The 17,579-nt window shown below is 47.0% G+C and overlaps 6 protein-coding genes across 6 annotated transcripts; 5 read left to right on the top strand and 1 right to left on the bottom strand.

The window, feature by feature from the left end:
* Window positions 1-1,688: 1,688 nt before the first annotated feature.
* F5Y00DRAFT_254589 (uncharacterized protein) lies at window positions 1,689-3,900 on the top strand (the record flags this gene model as incomplete). Its single annotated transcript, XM_048010185.1, has 2 exons — window positions 1,689-2,033; window positions 2,101-3,900. 2 exons carry the CDS (start codon window positions 1,689-1,691, stop codon window positions 3,898-3,900), a joined length of 2,145 nt encoding a protein of 714 aa, XP_047862442.1.
* Window positions 3,901-4,593: 693 nt separating this feature from the next.
* Window positions 4,594-5,169, top strand: F5Y00DRAFT_143117 (uncharacterized protein). The gene has a single exon (XM_048004385.1). The coding sequence runs from the start codon at window positions 4,688-4,690 to the stop codon at window positions 5,027-5,029; it is 342 nt and encodes a 113-aa protein (XP_047862441.1). The 5' UTR covers window positions 4,594-4,687; the 3' UTR covers window positions 5,030-5,169.
* Window positions 5,170-5,987: 818 nt separating this feature from the next.
* On the top strand, window positions 5,988-7,717 carry F5Y00DRAFT_271966 (uncharacterized protein; the record flags this gene model as incomplete). Its single annotated transcript, XM_048012893.1, has 4 exons — window positions 5,988-6,068; window positions 6,119-6,228; window positions 6,298-7,190; window positions 7,263-7,717. 4 exons carry the CDS (start codon window positions 5,988-5,990, stop codon window positions 7,715-7,717), a joined length of 1,539 nt encoding a protein of 512 aa, XP_047862440.1.
* Window positions 7,718-8,610: 893 nt separating this feature from the next.
* On the top strand, window positions 8,611-9,426 carry F5Y00DRAFT_264512 (RlpA-like double-psi beta-barrel-protein domain-containing protein-containing protein; the record flags this gene model as incomplete). Its single annotated transcript, XM_048011673.1, has 1 exon — window positions 8,611-9,426. One exon carries the CDS (start codon window positions 8,611-8,613, stop codon window positions 9,424-9,426), a length of 816 nt encoding a protein of 271 aa, XP_047862439.1.
* Window positions 9,427-13,335: 3,909 nt separating this feature from the next.
* On the top strand, window positions 13,336-15,356 carry F5Y00DRAFT_243780 (general substrate transporter). Its single transcript, XM_048008734.1, has 3 exons — window positions 13,336-14,655; window positions 14,725-14,943; window positions 15,000-15,356. The coding sequence occupies exons 1-3, from the start codon at window positions 13,511-13,513 to the stop codon at window positions 15,253-15,255; spliced, it is 1,620 nt and encodes a 539-aa protein (XP_047862438.1). The 5' UTR covers window positions 13,336-13,510; the 3' UTR covers window positions 15,256-15,356.
* On the bottom strand, window positions 15,357-17,234 carry F5Y00DRAFT_243779 (uncharacterized protein). The gene is made up of 3 exons (XM_048008733.1): window positions 17,035-17,234; window positions 16,552-16,960; window positions 15,357-16,497 (listed from the first exon to the last, which is right to left on the bottom strand). The coding sequence occupies exons 2-3, from the start codon at window positions 16,564-16,566 to the stop codon at window positions 15,853-15,855; spliced, it is 660 nt and encodes a 219-aa protein (XP_047862437.1). The 5' UTR covers window positions 16,567-16,960; window positions 17,035-17,234; the 3' UTR covers window positions 15,357-15,852.
* Between the last annotated feature and the right edge of the window lie 345 nt (window positions 17,235-17,579).

Genomic DNA, 17,579 nt, shown 5'->3' with positions numbered 1-17,579 from the left:
ACAGCGAAACGAGAAAGATCCGGAAAGGCGCCCGAACACTCAGAGAATTGATGTTTTTCACATCGTCGACATTCTACCGAGTATGCAAAATTACAACAACTTATTCTCCAACCCCTACCTATGCAGTCAGGCCTTACTTACTACTACTACATACTTTGAGGAACCATCGGGCTCCGAGGATTTGCCAATGCTTTGAAAGATGGGATTCACATTTCTTCCATCGTTTTTAGGTCCATAGCTGGACCTAAGTCTTAGCCCGTCTACACTACTATTTCTGCTATTTATGTATTATCATCTAGAGATCCAAGTGGACCTCAGTCCCCTCTCCATGACCGAATTCGACAAGTCGTCATTACAAAAATTGGAACTGATAACGGCGCTACAATCTTAGCTACTCGTTAGACGATGTATCTAAGCAAAGCTACCACTTGTCTATCTAACCACCCGCTTCACCTACTATGACACTTTCGGATTCCGATAATTCTCTGTAAATTGCAATCACATGTGCTAGTTACGGTAGCATGGCTCGGTAACATGTCATACACTGGTGCTTACAGTGCCCTGTCTACGTGTTTCTTCAACACCAGATTGCCTTGATGAGTTTGCAGAAACAACCGTGTTGGGTACAATATGTAATAGTAAAATGGTCGATCGCTGAATTGGCTGACTGCGTCACTCGGGCGAGGGGCCCCCCTTGTAAGGGTGCTGGCAAAACTGACCTGTAAGATCCCGTAGCAGAGGTTCCAGCGTTGAACTCGCTCTGCATTTTGCAAGGTTACATCACATTAAGACCGTCAGTACTTGCAGCTTGTACGTACATGTTTGTCTGTTAGTTAGCCAGGCGCTGCAGAACGAGACGATCCGGATGGTGCAAGTTTTTCCATCGGTCCTGTCAGCACGTCTTGAACAAGTCCAAGACCAAAAGTCCAAGTGGGCATCTCTTGCAGCAGAATACACAAGTCTGACAGGCCACGACGGTCCATCATACCCTCCGGAAATCCCTCCCCAGCGAGCTACTATGTAGTATCGACTGACATCGCTCTCATCCCCAAGCGCCCTGTCAAATCACACAAGTTCCTGGGACGCTAGCTTGTTTGGCACCCATTCAACGTTGCAAGGGTCTGAAGGGTTTGGAGCCAAACCCGGCCAGGTTGCAAGGCCAAGAGTCGATCTAAGCCCGCGGGATCCTCGTAAATTAAATACCTACATACTTACATACCTACATACCGGTACATGCAGATTGGGCAAGCGTATCGTGCGTGGGAGAGAGCGGGCGAGGATTACAGACCCGCTGCCGCGCATGGTCCAAAGCCTCGTCTTGACTGACTGGTACATAATTAAGCAACGTCCTTTTGGTTTTCTGGTCTCTGGGTATCCGAGTCTGTGTTTCGTCCTTCCTTTTTCCCCATACTTTTCCCAGATCGGATTCCAGTCCGTCAATAGGTATTGTTCTCGCCTGATAGATCTCGTGTCGACGAGACAAACATAGCATCAATCATCCTTGTTGGGCTCTCTCTCGTCGAGGGTCTACCCAGCGAGGCTGTTTGTATTAGTGTGAAAAAGGGGGAGAAGGAAGAGTGAAGCGTTCAAGGCGGCCAATTTCGCCTCATCTATTGCCTTCCTTTCGGCATCGTTGAATTATATCCACCACCATTGACCAGTCGTCGTGCGAACCCGATCTTAGCATCATGAGTCATTGCTCAGATCCGGATCTTGAGATTAAGAAGCTCCGGGCTCTGCTGCAGCAGAAGGATGTCGCACATCGGGAGGCGATGAGGAATAAGGACGAGGATCTTCGCAGAGCGAAGCAAGAAATATCGCAGCTACAGAATTCTGTTTATCAATCGCAAATAACACAATCCTCGAGCCCGAGCGTACCTGATACTTCTGCTGTTCATAATGAGTTTCAACTGTCGAGTACTGCTACGCCTGCCACACCCTTCCATCAGGATGGTATGTCAAGAAGTAATACAGTTCCTCGCAGCAATGGTATCCATGTGCATAATCGTCATGAAGGTGTTGCACGACAATCTGTAAGATTACTTCTGACCACGTCCTCGTGTGTGACTGGTTAGCTCCATACTGACGGACGTTTATTAGAACCGGCATAGCAGTAGTAATGCCCACGCCATCAAGCGTGCCAGAACTATGTCCCAACAAACACCAACATCGCAGAGGATGGATCGCGTCGGTTCGAATATATCTACTCAATCCGCTGGTCCCTTCACCGGCAACGTTCCGATATCCCCCCAATCACGGATTCACAACGGCGGTATGCAGATGAGAAGTGCTAGCACAACGGATTTCGTAGACAGAGACGAATCTATATCATCATATGCCCTTGCTCACTCGCAATCTATGCGGCCGTCTCAGTCGTCAAGACATCGACATGAGATGCCTACTCTTTCCGAGTTAGGGCCTATGACTGGCGTGATGCTCGACCCCGAAGTCTATTTTGCGCAGCACCCGTTCCATGAAGAACCTCACTGTACCGTAGAATCGTATGGTTCATCCGTACCATCGCAGAATCAAGATGTTGATGTGCCCCAGTTCAATATTACCAATGTGTCGGTCTGCGGTTCCATGACTACGGCGCCCACATATGATACTGCGCCAATGACCCGACAGAATAGTTTATTCGATAATCAGTCCGTGTCCGGCGGCGTACGGATGATGAGCCTCGGATCGCAGATGTCGCAAGGCGGCGAAGTACATTATCACGAAGCTTCTCAACAGAATAGCAGCAGCAGCGATAATTCGCCGCTAGGGAAGAGACCTTATTGCAGCGAAGACGCTCTTATTGCTGTAGGGTCGAGCCTCGCTCCCCCATTCGCTCATCAATATGCCCCTTCGGCACCTACCGACGCGTTCCTGGCGTCGGATATGGAGCGATCGGTATCCAGTGCGAGCATGGCTAGTACTCGGTCAAGCTCGTCTCTCAAGGCCCGGGCCAAAGATACGCTAAAGCAGCAATGCCAGCGTGCTTTAAACGCACCATTGAAGCCCAAACCGAGCATGGAGCAAGATCCGGCAGAATCGCAGGCCAGTGCTAAGAAGGATGGCAAGACGGCCATCACGAAGACTAAATACGTAAGACCGAAGCAGCCCAAGGTCTATTGCGACCAGTGTGACGAGCATAAAGACGGATTCCGTGGCGAGCATGAGCTCCGTCGCCATAGGGATGCAAAACACCAAGCTACTGTCAAGAAATGGATATGTGTCGATCCAGTGGTGCATGGCCTCGCGATAAGTGTACCAGCTGTTAATCCTCTTAGTAAGTGCAAAGCCTGCAAGGCGCAGAAGAAGTATGGTGCGTACTACAACGCTGCCGCACATCTCCGCCGCACTCACTTCAAAGAGAAGCCGTCGCGGCAGAAAAATAAGGGCAACGGTAATAACCGCGGCGACGAAGATAAGCGCGGAGGCAAGGGCGGTGGCGATTGGCCTCCCATGAGCGAGTTGAAGAACTGGATGAAAGAGATCTGGGTCAGCAAATACGAGCAGGACGACGACGATGACGCCGACGAAGACATGGCCCACCAGGTTGTAGATGTTGAAGCTGGGGGTATGGAATCATATCCTACCGATTTCAATATGCCACACAAGGTATCGAATCACGATGTGTTCGAAGTAAACTACGGCAACCTAGTCGTCAACACCGACGTCGGCTACATGAATGGGATGCCGCTCTCGTCCGCTGATTTCAACTTCAATAACGGCATATCGTCCGCCACCATGTCGCCCAACTTCAACTCGGATCTTTCAGCCATAACTCCTCACGACCACATGAACCAGTATAACTCGGCACTTTCGTCGTCTGCAACCGTCACTCCTATGACGGCTTACCACGAGGTACCGCACGTGGACGACTTTGACTTCAACATGGTTTACCCTCAGTGATCCCCTCCGTCCGGGATATCCGAATCTGCTAAGCCCCTTATCCCAGTCAAGTTGCGCTTCTAGTCGCTTTTTACGCTGTTGTTTCCCACACGGCATTCTTCACTTATTATTTAAGCCGTACATAAGCCGTACATACATTATTATTTCGTTTCGAATTACATTTATTGCAACGGGCCATATGGCCACGTATTCGTCGCCGGCTCAGCTACGCTATGGTAATTGTCCACCTCCTAGGTTTCATGGAGGGGTATCAGCACGGTGCCGAACTTATACCAGAACCGCATACGAACATAGTATTTTACCTTGGGCGTGTTAAGTTTCGGTTATACGCACCCGCTCCCCTAGTGAACCATACCGCCCCAATGGTGTGGCCGTCGTTACTTGTAAATACGGTTCCCGATAGGGTAATTACAAGGCGTCCCGGCGACCTAGAGGCAGCGCCTCGCTTTAATCATTTCGATTCTCGTCGCCAAGACGCAGTTCTAGCGTTTAGAAACAATCCTCTTTTTCTTTTTTTTGCTTTGTGGGACGAGTTGGGGGAGGTCCTCTGGGGAATCGTCATCCCCTGGTGTTTGCCTGTGTATATACTTGTCACCTAGGCGGGTAGACGGTATGGAAAGGGGCCCGGACCCAACTTTTGACATTTTGGCTTAGCGCGGAGTTGGGGAAGCTATAGCAAGCACGAAACGGCGGCGGGCCACGGCAATTGATAAAAGGAGACGGGATTTTTGATGTTGTTTTCTCTCCATCTTGGTCTCCTGGATAATCCTGTTGCGTGGGAGCGGTCATGAGGACAAAGCTTTCAGTGCCCCTGAGCTCGGCACGGGGGTTGCGATGTTGGCCATCGGTTGAAAAGGAGTGCATTAGATATGGGATGGGCGTGCTGGCTGGGTTTTACCTGTTCTTCCACCTTTTTTTTTTCTCTTTTGACGTCCTCGATTGCATTGTAATGTCTTTAATCAGTTCTAGTGGTAGTTGGATACTCCCCCTTACGGAGGAGTTGCCGTCCGTCCATGTATTTGGCGGATTGGCAATTAAGGTGCGAAAGAGCACACTTGCCAACTCAGTTTCTATTATCTCAATTCTTCTCGTTACTTGTGTCTCTATTATTTGTGCTTATGAAGCTTGAACTAATAGCTCATTGTAGCGATATATAGGGCTAACCTACCAGGGCCAATACATATATATAAGGGCTGATATCTTTCGAAACCCCTTACTATTGATATCTATCCAAGCTATTGTCTAGTTTAGAATATATCTCTCTTGAACCATCCCCTCTTGCACCGCCCACTAACGATGATTGGAGCCCCCAAGCTTACCATCACCATAGCCGTGTTTCATATTTAGACCATGCGCGTTGCCGGTGGCACATGGCTTTTCAGCTGTTTGATGCCGATATGCATCCGCAATATCTGTAGAGTACTTCTATAGATACCTACCTACCTTAGGGGAACAGGTAGGTTAGGTGTGGTAGAGCTAGTTGAACAGCAGACACCTTATCTTGAATAATTAAGTCAGCTATTCTTTTGCTGCAAGGGACGGATTGCTATCCTGCATAGCTTTACACACTCACGAGCGTTGATAGTAAAAATGCAACCCCTTTTTCTCTTTTTCTAGTTATATCATTATTCTCAGGCTCGTCAAGCAAGAGAAAAATATGGTCAGCTTCTAACCTGAAGAATCACCATTGCATACCCCCGTATGGCATCGGAGCCCGCTGGCGTAAATGTTGTAGTAAATCGTTTCATTAATTAGTACGAGGCTTTGGGAAGACATTACACGGCATACAGCAGAAGTACCGCCTCGCTCTCGTGCTAACTATACGTATAAATATAATACTTGATAAGCTGACACAGGATAGGGCTTCTGCACTTTATTATGCCGGATCCCCCCCAACTGGATGAAAGGTACATCCTATTGAAAACGAGTATGCTTTCATAACGCATCGCTCGAACTAACTCATCTCGTATAATCGACCGCCGCTATAATATCTTTTGGGCACGATGGGCTCGTATATTTCAGTTGTTGACTGCAAGGCAGACTACAACGTCACCTTAGATTGCTCTATTGAGGGTGGAAACACCACCATGGGCGAAATACCGATTACAAGAATCGGGAGCTATACTAAAGGACAATTTCCCGGAGATCCAGATATTGCTGGCATAGGAGTGCGTTCTACACCTGACCCTTGCAATGCTCTAAAGCTTATGGAATATAGATTCTTGCTGTTTTCGTTGCCGTTACCTCGCTTGCGATAATCACCGGTACCGTGTCGATTATTTGGAAACTGGCCAAAAGGTTCCACTGGAAGACGACCTATAGTGAAAAGTAAGAGGAACACAGGCTTCTGTGACTTGAGGGGTGTGTATGATTTAACTAACAGCATTTCTTTCTCAGACAAAAGAAACAAAGACAACATAATACGAGTTTCTCTGATGTCTTGGAAACTCTGGTCCTTGCTTGTAGCGACCAGCAGGTCTTCACGGGAGCTGCGTTTGCGCTCACACTTCGGTACTGGAGAGGCTGTACGATCTCAGCCTATCACTATAACATCGTCGCGAACATGATGCTTCTCACCTGCGCCACGCACCTAATATCGGTAACTATCGTCCGAAACTATTGGAAGTTCCCATGGCTAGCCGCCCTTCGTGTCCTCTCGATAACAGCTGTTTTCGCAGTCACAGGATTGCTTATGACCAACCAGAATGCAGACGTGAAAATGCCATTTCCCACTAGCATACCATACGCAAATGAGACTGAAAGTCCCATCTTCCTCCCAGCCGCCTGCTTTCAGGGCGGAAACGATACGATCATAGATACGATAGAGGAGACGACTTCGAACGCCCATGCCTTCTTTAAGAACAATATCTCTCAGTCGACATCACGCATTAAAATCCAAGGCTGGAATCTATACATCATCATCCTTCTCTTCTATGGGGCCGCCATAATTGCCGAGTTGGTTAGGTTAATTCGACGCAGCAAAAGCAGACCCGGCTGGAGAGGCCGCGTCGGCAATCAATTTCGAAAGTGCGGTAGCCTCGGAACAACCGCAAGGAAGATCTCGCAGTGGGTATCCACGATATATCTTCTGGCAGGCATAATCTTGAGCTATGGTGTCACCGTCATATCAGCACGTTATATATTCGAACTTCGAAAATGGGTTGATAGGTCAGGATGGATTGCCCTACAAAACAACGAGAACCCAGAAAATGATGCCAAAAGCTTTGGTCAGATGGTTCCTATACTCTCTAGTGCGTTAATCGTCTTTAGCTTCGCTCAGATCGTAAGTGGTACGTTATCCTTCCTCTACTTATTGTATGTGGTCTCCTCAGCTCATGCTCACTCGGTTTCTTTACCTTTAGAGAAATGCAGGAAACACAATGACCGTAAGCATAGCGACGAAGAGATGCCCTCGCAAGTTGGCACAGTCGAATATTTCGGTTCGTCTAGGTACAACATGGTACCTCAGTCGGTCCCAGAAAAATATAAGGCAATGCACTATAGGTCGATGGAAGTAAGCGCGGACAGCTTACCACCTCAAGTTAGCTTTGAGAACCAATCGCCTTGGGGAGGAAGCATGAACTCTAGCGGGACGGTGGCCACGCCACTGCTCAGCGGTAGTCCTTATTCCTCTACATCAGGAACACTAGGTATACAGCAGCCTATGATGAAGGACTCTCGCCACAGCATCTTGCCCGATCGTCCTACACCGAAGTCGCGCAGTTTAATAGGAAGTTCGAACCCTTCTCTAGAGTCAATGCCGAGGCCAGTAGGTAGGCCAGCAAATTTCGATGGATTATGGGTTCAGCTGTCTTAGGGTCGAAAAGACTTGTTATATCTTGTAATTGTAATCATGTGGTGATTCTGGGGGTATTAGGTAGTATTTATTGCTTTGCTGCAAAAATTATTATCCCTCGTCCGATACTTATACTCATACGAGGTATCTTACCTAATTTATTGCCCCTATTTATACCGATCTCTATAGTCGAGACCTGCGAGTCTTTAATTTATATAAATAAAGATAATATAAGGATTAATGTAGGTATCTGTATACCTACAAGAGAATGCTAAAATCCAATCTAGGTCAAACAATACAAAGATGTTGTATTGAGATAGATTGAGAATTGAAGCCCCCCCTTGCCTTAAAGATTCAAATACCCCTTACAGGCTTACAGGCTCACAGGCTCACAAGCTTACGACCTTACACAAACAAGTACACTAAAGCACCCCTGCAATCGTACCTTTTCTTCTCGGTACTTGTGATAAGGTGCCCTGTCAATTCCCCGCATCTTTTTTTTTCGCCATCTACCAAAACCCCAACCCCGCCAAAAAACGAGAAGAGGGTTAGAAAAAGGAAGCAAAAGCTTGTTTTCGACTTCACGTTACCTACTCGAAGTCATCTTGTTTTCCCCTTCCCTTCTCCTTTATTTTATCAGTTCGCATCATTTTCCGTGTTAGCATTTACTCTTTACAAGTCCGATATCCTCTCAATGCGTCTCGTCCAGAGGATGAAGATGCCCTCATCCATAATCGCTTTCGACCTGCTTCTTTAGTTTTCTGCCCGAATATTATCCTTTCCGATTCCCTAACGGAATGTGTTGAAGGGAGTCCGCGATAATCTTCGTTAAACAATCGTTTTAGCATCACGACTACGTTATTCGTCCATCTCTCGTTATCACGTCGTTCTAGATTATCAATGCTTTTGTGAGAATGGCAAACCATGGTGGAGATGTCCCGACTGTACCTTCGCCAATCTATCAACTTCCAGAATGGGAGACGATAACTCACCCTCCTAGACCTCGTCAGTCTCTGCTAGGCCGTATCCTTCCTTCGAGGGATGCTCTGGATGAACCATTATCTGTTTCGGTTCAACGCTCAACAACCGCGGACCTTGAGCAAGCCAAAGAAGAATCTGGTCGAGCGTCTACGCTCCCAACATATCCTCCTTCGACTGCTGAGAATGACACGACACAATCTAGGCTTGTTTCTTCGTTGCGCAAGCGTCTAGATCTGGTATTTCCGCCACATCGAACCTACTTCGGACGCTCGCGACGTTTTCTGTTTCTCTGCATTTTCCTTCCTGCCGCCATCTTCCTCTTCGTCATTACCCCTCTGGCTATCGGCCTTGGCGTTGGTCTATCGCGTCGCTCGTCTAAGGCTCAAAACTTGCCTCTTCCTAGCAACAAAAGCGTGTTTACCGGCGACTTAACATACTACGAACCATCTCTGGGTGCGTGCGGCGTGCAGTCGAACAGCGGTGAGAATATTGTCTCCGTATCTCACATTATCTTCGATGCTGCGAGCCAAGGGTCTGATCCGAACGCGAATCCACTTTGTGGGATGAAGATCAGAGTTACAAGAGACTTTGTCGAAGCCGGCGTGGGGAACCGGAGTGTAGACGTTACCGTGGTAGACCGATGTGTCGGTTGTGCGGCTACAGATCTAGATCTAAGTATTGCCGTGTTTGAGCAACTGGCGTTACCTGGCACCGGAAGAGTGGTTGGAAACTGGGCGTGGATGAGCTGAGGGGTCCGTATGAGATCTGAATATGAGGGATGACAAGCATATTATGTTCTGTTTTAGGGGGCGTTGTTTGCATACGGAGTTCGGCTAACGGTGGTTTATTATACCCCTTTCCGCTATGATTTCGGGATATGTCAAGAGTTATACGAGTGCCTAATAAATTGCCCTTCAAATTAGGTACTTAGTAAGGAATCAACTGATATGAATTGATTCATGAACTTTCCAAATTAGAAGCCGGAGCTCCGGCTAAGCTCCGGTTAAGCCACGGCAACCACGGCGAGCCCGTCATCCGTCATCCCTCTACCGGCTCCGGACGTAGTGGCAATTTTTAGTCAGCTAGCGTACGGAGACGTCTCCGAAATCAATAACTTAAGTGGTGAGTGATGATCGAACCTTGCCTCCGGTAACCACCGATCCAGTGAAAGTTCATCTACCGGAGCATTCCGAGGGTGTCGGATATAATACTAAGCCCCTATTAAGAAAACTAACAGTATTTGCCGTCTGATATATCCACTAAAGTCAGTTCATAATATATACTTGTACATACATAATATACTACTTACCAATAAATTGGCCAGCCAAAGGAAACGCCCGTCTATACAAGTGAAGTCAAGTCCTCGGCATGTCCCGGACTTTGCCAATAATCACAACAGGAGAGGAACATGGGGTTGGAATAATTGGCAGATTCTTTACAAAAGTTATATGGGATACAATCCCATGCTATAGTCTAGTAGGTAAACGGGATCTATGGCGGGGTATAGCATAATCATGACGAAAGGGGGTTGGGGAAGGGCTAAGAAAAAATTAAAAAAAAAAGACACTGACAAAAATAAAACGTACAACACCGGGGATTCGCTGGTCGTCACCGACCCAACTACTAATCCGGCGGTATCCGGCTTGTCTAGGGGAGAGCGGACGGGATCCCGAATTTTCCAGATCCTATGGTCGTACGTGAAGGACTTGTCTGCTTTTTTGACTTATAAGTGTGTGTAGTCTCAGCTCATCGTCAGATTACGTAACCTACCCCCTATTCATCCGTTAAAGTTTCAGTACGTATTAATAGGTTTATTAAAACATTACCAAAAATCATCGTTCTAGAATTTCATAGAGAACTAGCTGGGTTGTAAACCCTTACATGAGATGCCTTTATCTTGATCTTGACGATCTGCGTGGCTTAAATGCTAGTGTTTGAGATGTCGTAGATCGACCTATATTACCCTAGTAAGATAAAGGATAGCAATGGATCATCGGCGTCTTGTACCATGTTTGAAGATGTAAATGCCGAAGATACCTAGAGATAAGTAGATAGACTATGTACAGCTAGATGGAACGATCTTCATTCCTTCTCCTATTTGGTACATCTACTCCCTTCGATATATGTTGATTTCTTGGATAATTATTCGACTACGAACTAATATGATCGAATGCAATTCGTCAACTACGAGCGATGCAGAACAACTAGGGGCTGATCGACGGGATATGATGCCGCTTTCTAGACTCCAAGATTATAAAGCGGAATAGCCCTCGATGATATAAAGCTGGCTGATGGCGTGGCATGAAATTCTGGCATTTTTTATTCGCAGAGGATTCAAGATAAGGAGCCAAATTAGATTAGCGGGCCTTGGAAACGGATTTAATCGATACAACGACGTCGACTAACTTAATCAAGCTGTGATAACTACTCTCATAGGTTTATCAAACATCGGGGCTAGTATTCCGTAGTGCGATTGGAGCCGGTTTACCGGCCAGTTTCGGAGAGAGTCCGGCCTCATATGGACGATCCTATAGCGAGTAGGTATCGTCCGAATTACGGCCGCCTGCACGTATGAGGGTCACCGACATTCCTAACTCTGGCTTAAGCGATGATTTCCGAGCTGCACTTAGAGGATGAGATATTTTAGTCAACTATATGGCCACGCTCTCCTTTACAGACGAATTCTAAATGTCAGATGCTGCTATAGCTGCTTAGGTACGACGATATGGCCCGAGTGAATATGGCCTCAACAACGTGAGACCGGAAGTCTAGACCATCGTCGTAGCTTTGTTAGCTTTCCACGACAAGGGTAAGCTCCATTAATACCCCTGAGAGGAGGGTGTTGATGGGACTATCGATTGCATGAGCATCTCCTGCGAGATGTTGTTTTTAATGGGGGTAAGGGGCACGACTCCGTGGGGAATGCACGTGTAAGAGCGGAAATTTGTTTTCTGGAACGATGGGGGGGTGGTTATTTCTTCTGCGCTACTACTACTGAGGGAAATACGACTTCGGCCGCGATCAGGGCCTAAGAGAATCTAAAGAAGACGAAGAGTAGGAATATCCCCGTAAGTGCCTTTGCCATTACGTAGAAGCAATTGCTCCAGGCCATGCTCCAAGGCAATGGAGAAAATACGGGGTGTAAGAGATGAAACGGGGACCAAGAGTGAGGCTTTCATTTAGGAGAAGCAGAAAATGGACTGGCAGGGAGATAATACTGCCACGTCCACACTTGTCGAAACTGGGTTTGCGGTGGGTAACGTCGGGGGTCACCTGAGAAGGAAGCGGGTGAGATTACGAACGAAAAGATTAGGCCGCCGAGATATACGCTAGATGAAGTTGTTGACGATAGTACCCTCTATGCCTTTACATTGAATTGTATCTTATCCCCCAGAGATGAGATCTAAATTGGGGTTGTTACACTAATGAGGAGACATGATGTGATCCCCAGCTTTATTGCTATGAAAGGCCCGAATATAAGGTTAGGATCCACGAGGGGATATATTTTTCCCCTTTACTAGCGATATGACAGCCCCGACTTTTCAACGGCGCGATGGACTATGTATGTACGGTGGAATCATTCTAAACAGAGACTCTCTCCTTATCTCACCACCAGAGCGCGCTTGGATACTTTGTATATATCCCGTGACCAAGCCAGGGGGGGGTTTTTGAAATGGCAGTGGTAGAAGACGATACGAGGACCAAAGCAGAGAACAAAAAAGTGGAAAGATGAAATTAAGAAAATTACTACTTTCCATTTTAAAAAGTCTCGTTGGTAAAACAAAACCCCATGTGACTAGAAAAATACTATGGTATAGCGCGGGGGTTCTCCGGTTTCTCCATACATAGTGTAGTATACATAGTAATAATGCCGTACCACCGGTGTTTCAATATCACCGTTCTATCGTATGGGGCAACAGGAGATAAATTATTATTTTTTTTCCTCTCTCTCGGCGACGGTGCAAGAAAAAAAAAAGAAAATAAGAAGTTTTGTTGAACTAGAGACCCAGGGCAGAGCCGCTTTGGGCTCCACAACAGGACCGACTCGGTACTTGCTCGGCCACCCTAAAAAGTCCCCTTATGATTTCTTATCCAATGACGCATTATGTTATGCTCGTATGAGCGAGAATTAAATTTAGTGGAAATAATTAACTTTATTTTAATTCTTTGGCATAAGTTTATCAATTCATCAATTCATCAAACTGGGGATATCTAAAACCATGCATGCTCCGCATTCTATATGAGCTCGTGCACTTTGCTACCGAACTCGCGAATAAGTCTTCCGATTTCTTCTAAGGGAAGCGAAGTGGCTTCGGCAATCCGGCGCTCGTCAAAGACTAATAAGAAACTAGAAAGTCGGGTCCGCCGGAGAGCGGCTCTGTCGGGACTAACCGCAGCGGAGCTCTTCAGTACATGAGGTTGCTTGCTCATGAGATGGGCCCATATATGTGGTTCCCTATGGTTCCATCGGGACCGCCGATCAACCTTGGTACCTATTCCGACGTACACTCCACTATGTAAGTACTCGCGCGACACGCCGTCACGAGTCCGATGGGGTGATGACGCAGTGGGCGAGGTCAGGGGGAAGGAAGAAAAGAAAAAAAAAAAAAGTAGTTTTGGTCTTAGTTTCTTCCGTATAGTAAGTACATACTATGTAGAGTTTTGTTCAAGGTTTAGAAATACTTTTAAAATAAGACCATGGGCCATCTCTATTAAAAAGAGAGTCCTCACATCCCAAGCTCGTCATCAGCTTGCAATAAGTCACCCACACTCATCTTTAACAATAATTCATATCGTCGATAGGAAGGCATACCTATCAGTATACTGTACAGTATGCCTTTCCTTAAACATCACACCGATCAGGTGGAAGCACCAAATGCCGGAACTTCAAGTACGGCAAGCCCTGCTACTAAACAGGAGCAGGGTTCAGAACCCTCTCCAGTAGAGCAGCAAAAGGTCACCTTCATCGCAGTCTTCCTCGGCGTCGTTGCTAGTATAGGAGGGTTCATGTTCGGATATGTCAGCGGTCAGATCTCAGGTTTCTTCAACATGGAGGATTTCGCCCGACGCTTCGGCCAAAGGACGGAGAGTGGAGAATACATATTCGATGCAGCGAGACAAGGAACCATTGTCGGTCTTCTCCCCGTCGGGTGCTTGATTGGTGCCCTGATTGCCGGACAACTCGCCGACATCCTCGGCCGTCGCTTGGCTATATCGCTTGCGGCTCTGTGGTCCTGCGTCGGAATCGTTATCGAGATATCCTCGGAGACGGTCTGGGTACAGTTTGCCATCGGTCGTTTTGTAACCGGTGGCTCAATCGGTGCCCTTTCCGTCCTCGTCCCTATGTATCAGTCCGAGAGTAGCCCGGCCATCATCCGTGGTATCCTAGTATCGACATACCAACTTTTCATCACCCTCGGCATCTGGACCAGTTACATGGTCGACTGGGGTACTGCTGACATGCAATCCAGCGCGTCGTGGCGTATCCCTAACGGTATCGGCTTTCTCTGGTCCTTGGTTCTGTGTCTCGGAATCCTCGTTCTCCCCGAGAGTCCCCGACACGCGTACCGCAAGGGTCAAGAAGAGCAGGCACGCAATACGATCGCAAGGTTGGCTGGTGTCGACCCCCAACACCGCAGCGTCCACGATCAGATCACTGAGATTCGGGTGAAGCTGGACGAGGAGAAGGCCAGTGGTAAGGCTAGCTGGTTCGAAATCTTTACCGGGCCCAGGATGCTTTACAGAACAATCTTGGGTATGGTACTCCAAGCTGGCCAGCAGCTAACGGGCGCCAACTTCTTCTTCTACTACGGTACAACGGTTTTCAAGTCCACCGGTCTCAGCGACAGCTACGTCACGCAAATTATCCTCGGAACGGTCAACGTCGCAACTACAATCGCCGGTCTATACGTTGTGCAGAAGGTTGGACGCAGAAAGGCGCTCATCGCCGGTGCCGCTGGCATGATGGTGTGCTTCTTGTAAGTTTTTTTCCCTTCGTCACAGAAGCTTGGTGGTATCTTTCTTGAAACTAATTCTTATTGTGATAGCATCTATGCCTTCGTCGGTCACTACGCTTTAGATTCGACCAACCCCCTGAACACCCCCAAAGCCGGCTCAGCTCTGATTGTATTCTCTTGTCTTGCAATCGCTGCATTCGCCACTACCTGGGGACCACTTGTATGGGCTGTCGTCGCCGAACTCTACCCTTCTCGATACAGGGCTCCTTGTATGGCTTTGGCCACCGCTTCCAATTGGTTCTGGAACTTGTGAGTATAAACCCGTCTACGATCTTATATATATAAGACGCTAACAAATGGCACAGCATGATTTCGTTCTTCACCCGATTTATCACCGACGCGATCGACTATTTCTATGGCTTTGTGTTTGCCGGTTGCTGTGCGGCTCTCATTGTTATCGTCTACTTCTTCGTGATCGAGACAAAGGACCGAAGTCTAGAAGAGGTTGATACCATGTATCTACTTCACGTCAACCCTATCAAGTCCAGCTCTTGGGACGGCAGCAAAGTGCCGGAAGGTGTTACTGAGGAGCCATCTCACGAGGAACACGCCGAGGTCTAAAACCAAGAATGAAATAAAGAATGAAATAAAGATTGTAGGAATAGCATAGACTACCTAGACATAAGTTAATTATAATTTGCACATATCAACAGTACCTAACCTAGTTAATTTTGCGGTACATTCTCTAGAAATCTTTTGAATTTGATAATTCAATACCCACCTCGCTACTATTATTTTTGCACTGTACGGTAGAAGGGCTGAGGCGATTACTAGTAAGTAGGGCGAACATGTGGTCAAGAAAACTGGAGTGCTGGGAAGTACCACAACGACGAAGTGGGTTGCGGCGAAATAAAGGATGCATGTAGTAAAATAATAACTACATTTTATTAGGTTAGCATCTAGCTTCAAATTATCAACGGGGCTCTTCGGAGATTTGCAAAGCCTCAAAAGGGTCACGAGCTCTTATTACCTAACTACTGACTTGCCCTCCCACCTATACATGAACTATACACGAGCTAAACACGAACTATACATGAGCTACCTAGTTTAAAGACTTCTCCTGGAAGCGATTTCTTAGTACCCAGTTACCATTACCCCAAAGAACCTTTGAATTAGCTTAAATTCTTATAGTAGATAATGCTCAGCCAGTCGATACCCCTAATCGTAAATCCCGTTACGAGTTTCATCCCTTACTGTCTCCAGGTCGCTTTCCCGATAATGATCGTTGTCGGCTCTTACTTGAAGAAGCCAGTCACCGGGATTAGCGAGTTGAGGAATTAGTCGAAGAGGGCCATCGTATAAAGTCTCAGCCTCCCAGGATTCCAACGCGTGGTTCCCGACAACCTGCTGCTGAGCTAGGTATTGCTCCAAGTTTATACACGTGGGTGTCGGCCTATGGATTTCAATTCCTTCAGGTTGTTTTTCGGTATCAATATTAATACCCTCTGAAATAGCGTAATTGGAACCGTTCGCAGGCTGTTGGATGGAGAAGGCCTGTGTGAAGGAGGAGCAAGCAAGGTGTGGATGTCTATCGTGGACCAGCCGTTCGCTATCGCCACCGTGAAGTGCTCCATGATTGTCGGGTTCGTGCATCTGCTCAGACGGTAGTTTGTGTTCATCCGAGCTATAATCCGTACTATCAAGGACGATTTCCCTTTCTAGGGCGTCTTGGATTGATGTGTCGACAGTAAGTTGTCCTCTCCCGTTAATTGCTGGGGTCATGCTGGTGTCGGCTTGGGTGGGCTGTCCATGTCTTCCCTGTATGCTACAACCTTCTCGGTTTCTTCTACCGGGACGAATCTCCTTGAGAGAATTAGCCCAGATCGAGAGGTTTTGGCATCAGTTTCTTAAACTTACTGCTTGATCAGGCATATCTAGGTGATCGTATTAGAGCTCTCCTCAGCTCATGATGTCTGCGTCTTCGTTCTTCAGATTGCAGTTATTCCTGCTTAAGTATCGTCCTTCTGGCATGGTTTGTGGGCATATTTAAGGTCAGTAATCTCCTGGGTACATCGGCCGGCCTAGGAAATTCTTCATCAATGTACCCTCCCACAGTTACGATGCGAGAAGTGTGATAAGTCATATCTCACGTAGTAATATCCGATTCGGCTATCTTCGAAGGATGTGTGGCGTGTCTTTTCGACGCCATTGTCCCTGCGGGCTTTTGCTCTAAGCTCTCGCAACCCCCTATTAAAAAAATATTAAACACTAGCAGAGCATGTTTCTGGGCCTAAGATGATTTGTTCCATGCAGCTAAGGTCAGCTGCTGATTAATTTCCACCCTGGCCAAAGAAGAAGGTGGAATAATTATAAACTGACTACCTGTAAGTAGGTACTTACATCCATGCAGCAAAGTATGGAAGTTATTGGAACTCGCGCCGATTTTCGTTGGTAGCTATAGATTTATCGTCACATTTAACGTATGCAACTACCCGTTCACATTATTGCGATGCTAACGAATGAGGTCCTTACATGCATGCGTGACAGGTGTCAATGTTATACCTAAAATTTCCTATGAGCAGACATACCAAGTCAAGCTCTCGACCTTTGATTCCGAATTGGCCTCATATTGATGTGTTATGTACATTGTTTGGATACGCTATATGATTTAATTGGTCGTTAGTAGACATATTTTCTTTGCAAGCCGACGAAACAGCTATCGGCCTTGGGGCTAGGTAGGGCTTCTTTCCAACTGTCAGAGTGTCTTAGCTCACTACCTATTCGTATTATTCATCATTTGGTTACAGTAGGTACAAACCCGCTTAATGATGGTCTACATTGTATATGATATTAACGTAGCAGTCAAATAACCTAGGCAGGGAAGGGTAAGGGGGAGGGGGAGGGAAAAGGGTTAATCTTCCAACTATCCCACCTTTGTGGTCCAT

The sequence above is a fragment of the Daldinia vernicosa genome (genome assembly GCF_022497035.1).
Source record: "Daldinia vernicosa strain CBS 139.73 unplaced genomic scaffold F5Y00scaffold_43, whole genome shotgun sequence".
In the NCBI taxonomy this organism is placed as follows: Eukaryota; Fungi; Ascomycota; class Sordariomycetes; order Xylariales; family Hypoxylaceae; genus Daldinia; species Daldinia vernicosa.
Note: the sequence above shows the minus strand (reverse complement) of the source record. Positions and strands in the feature narration are given on the sequence as shown.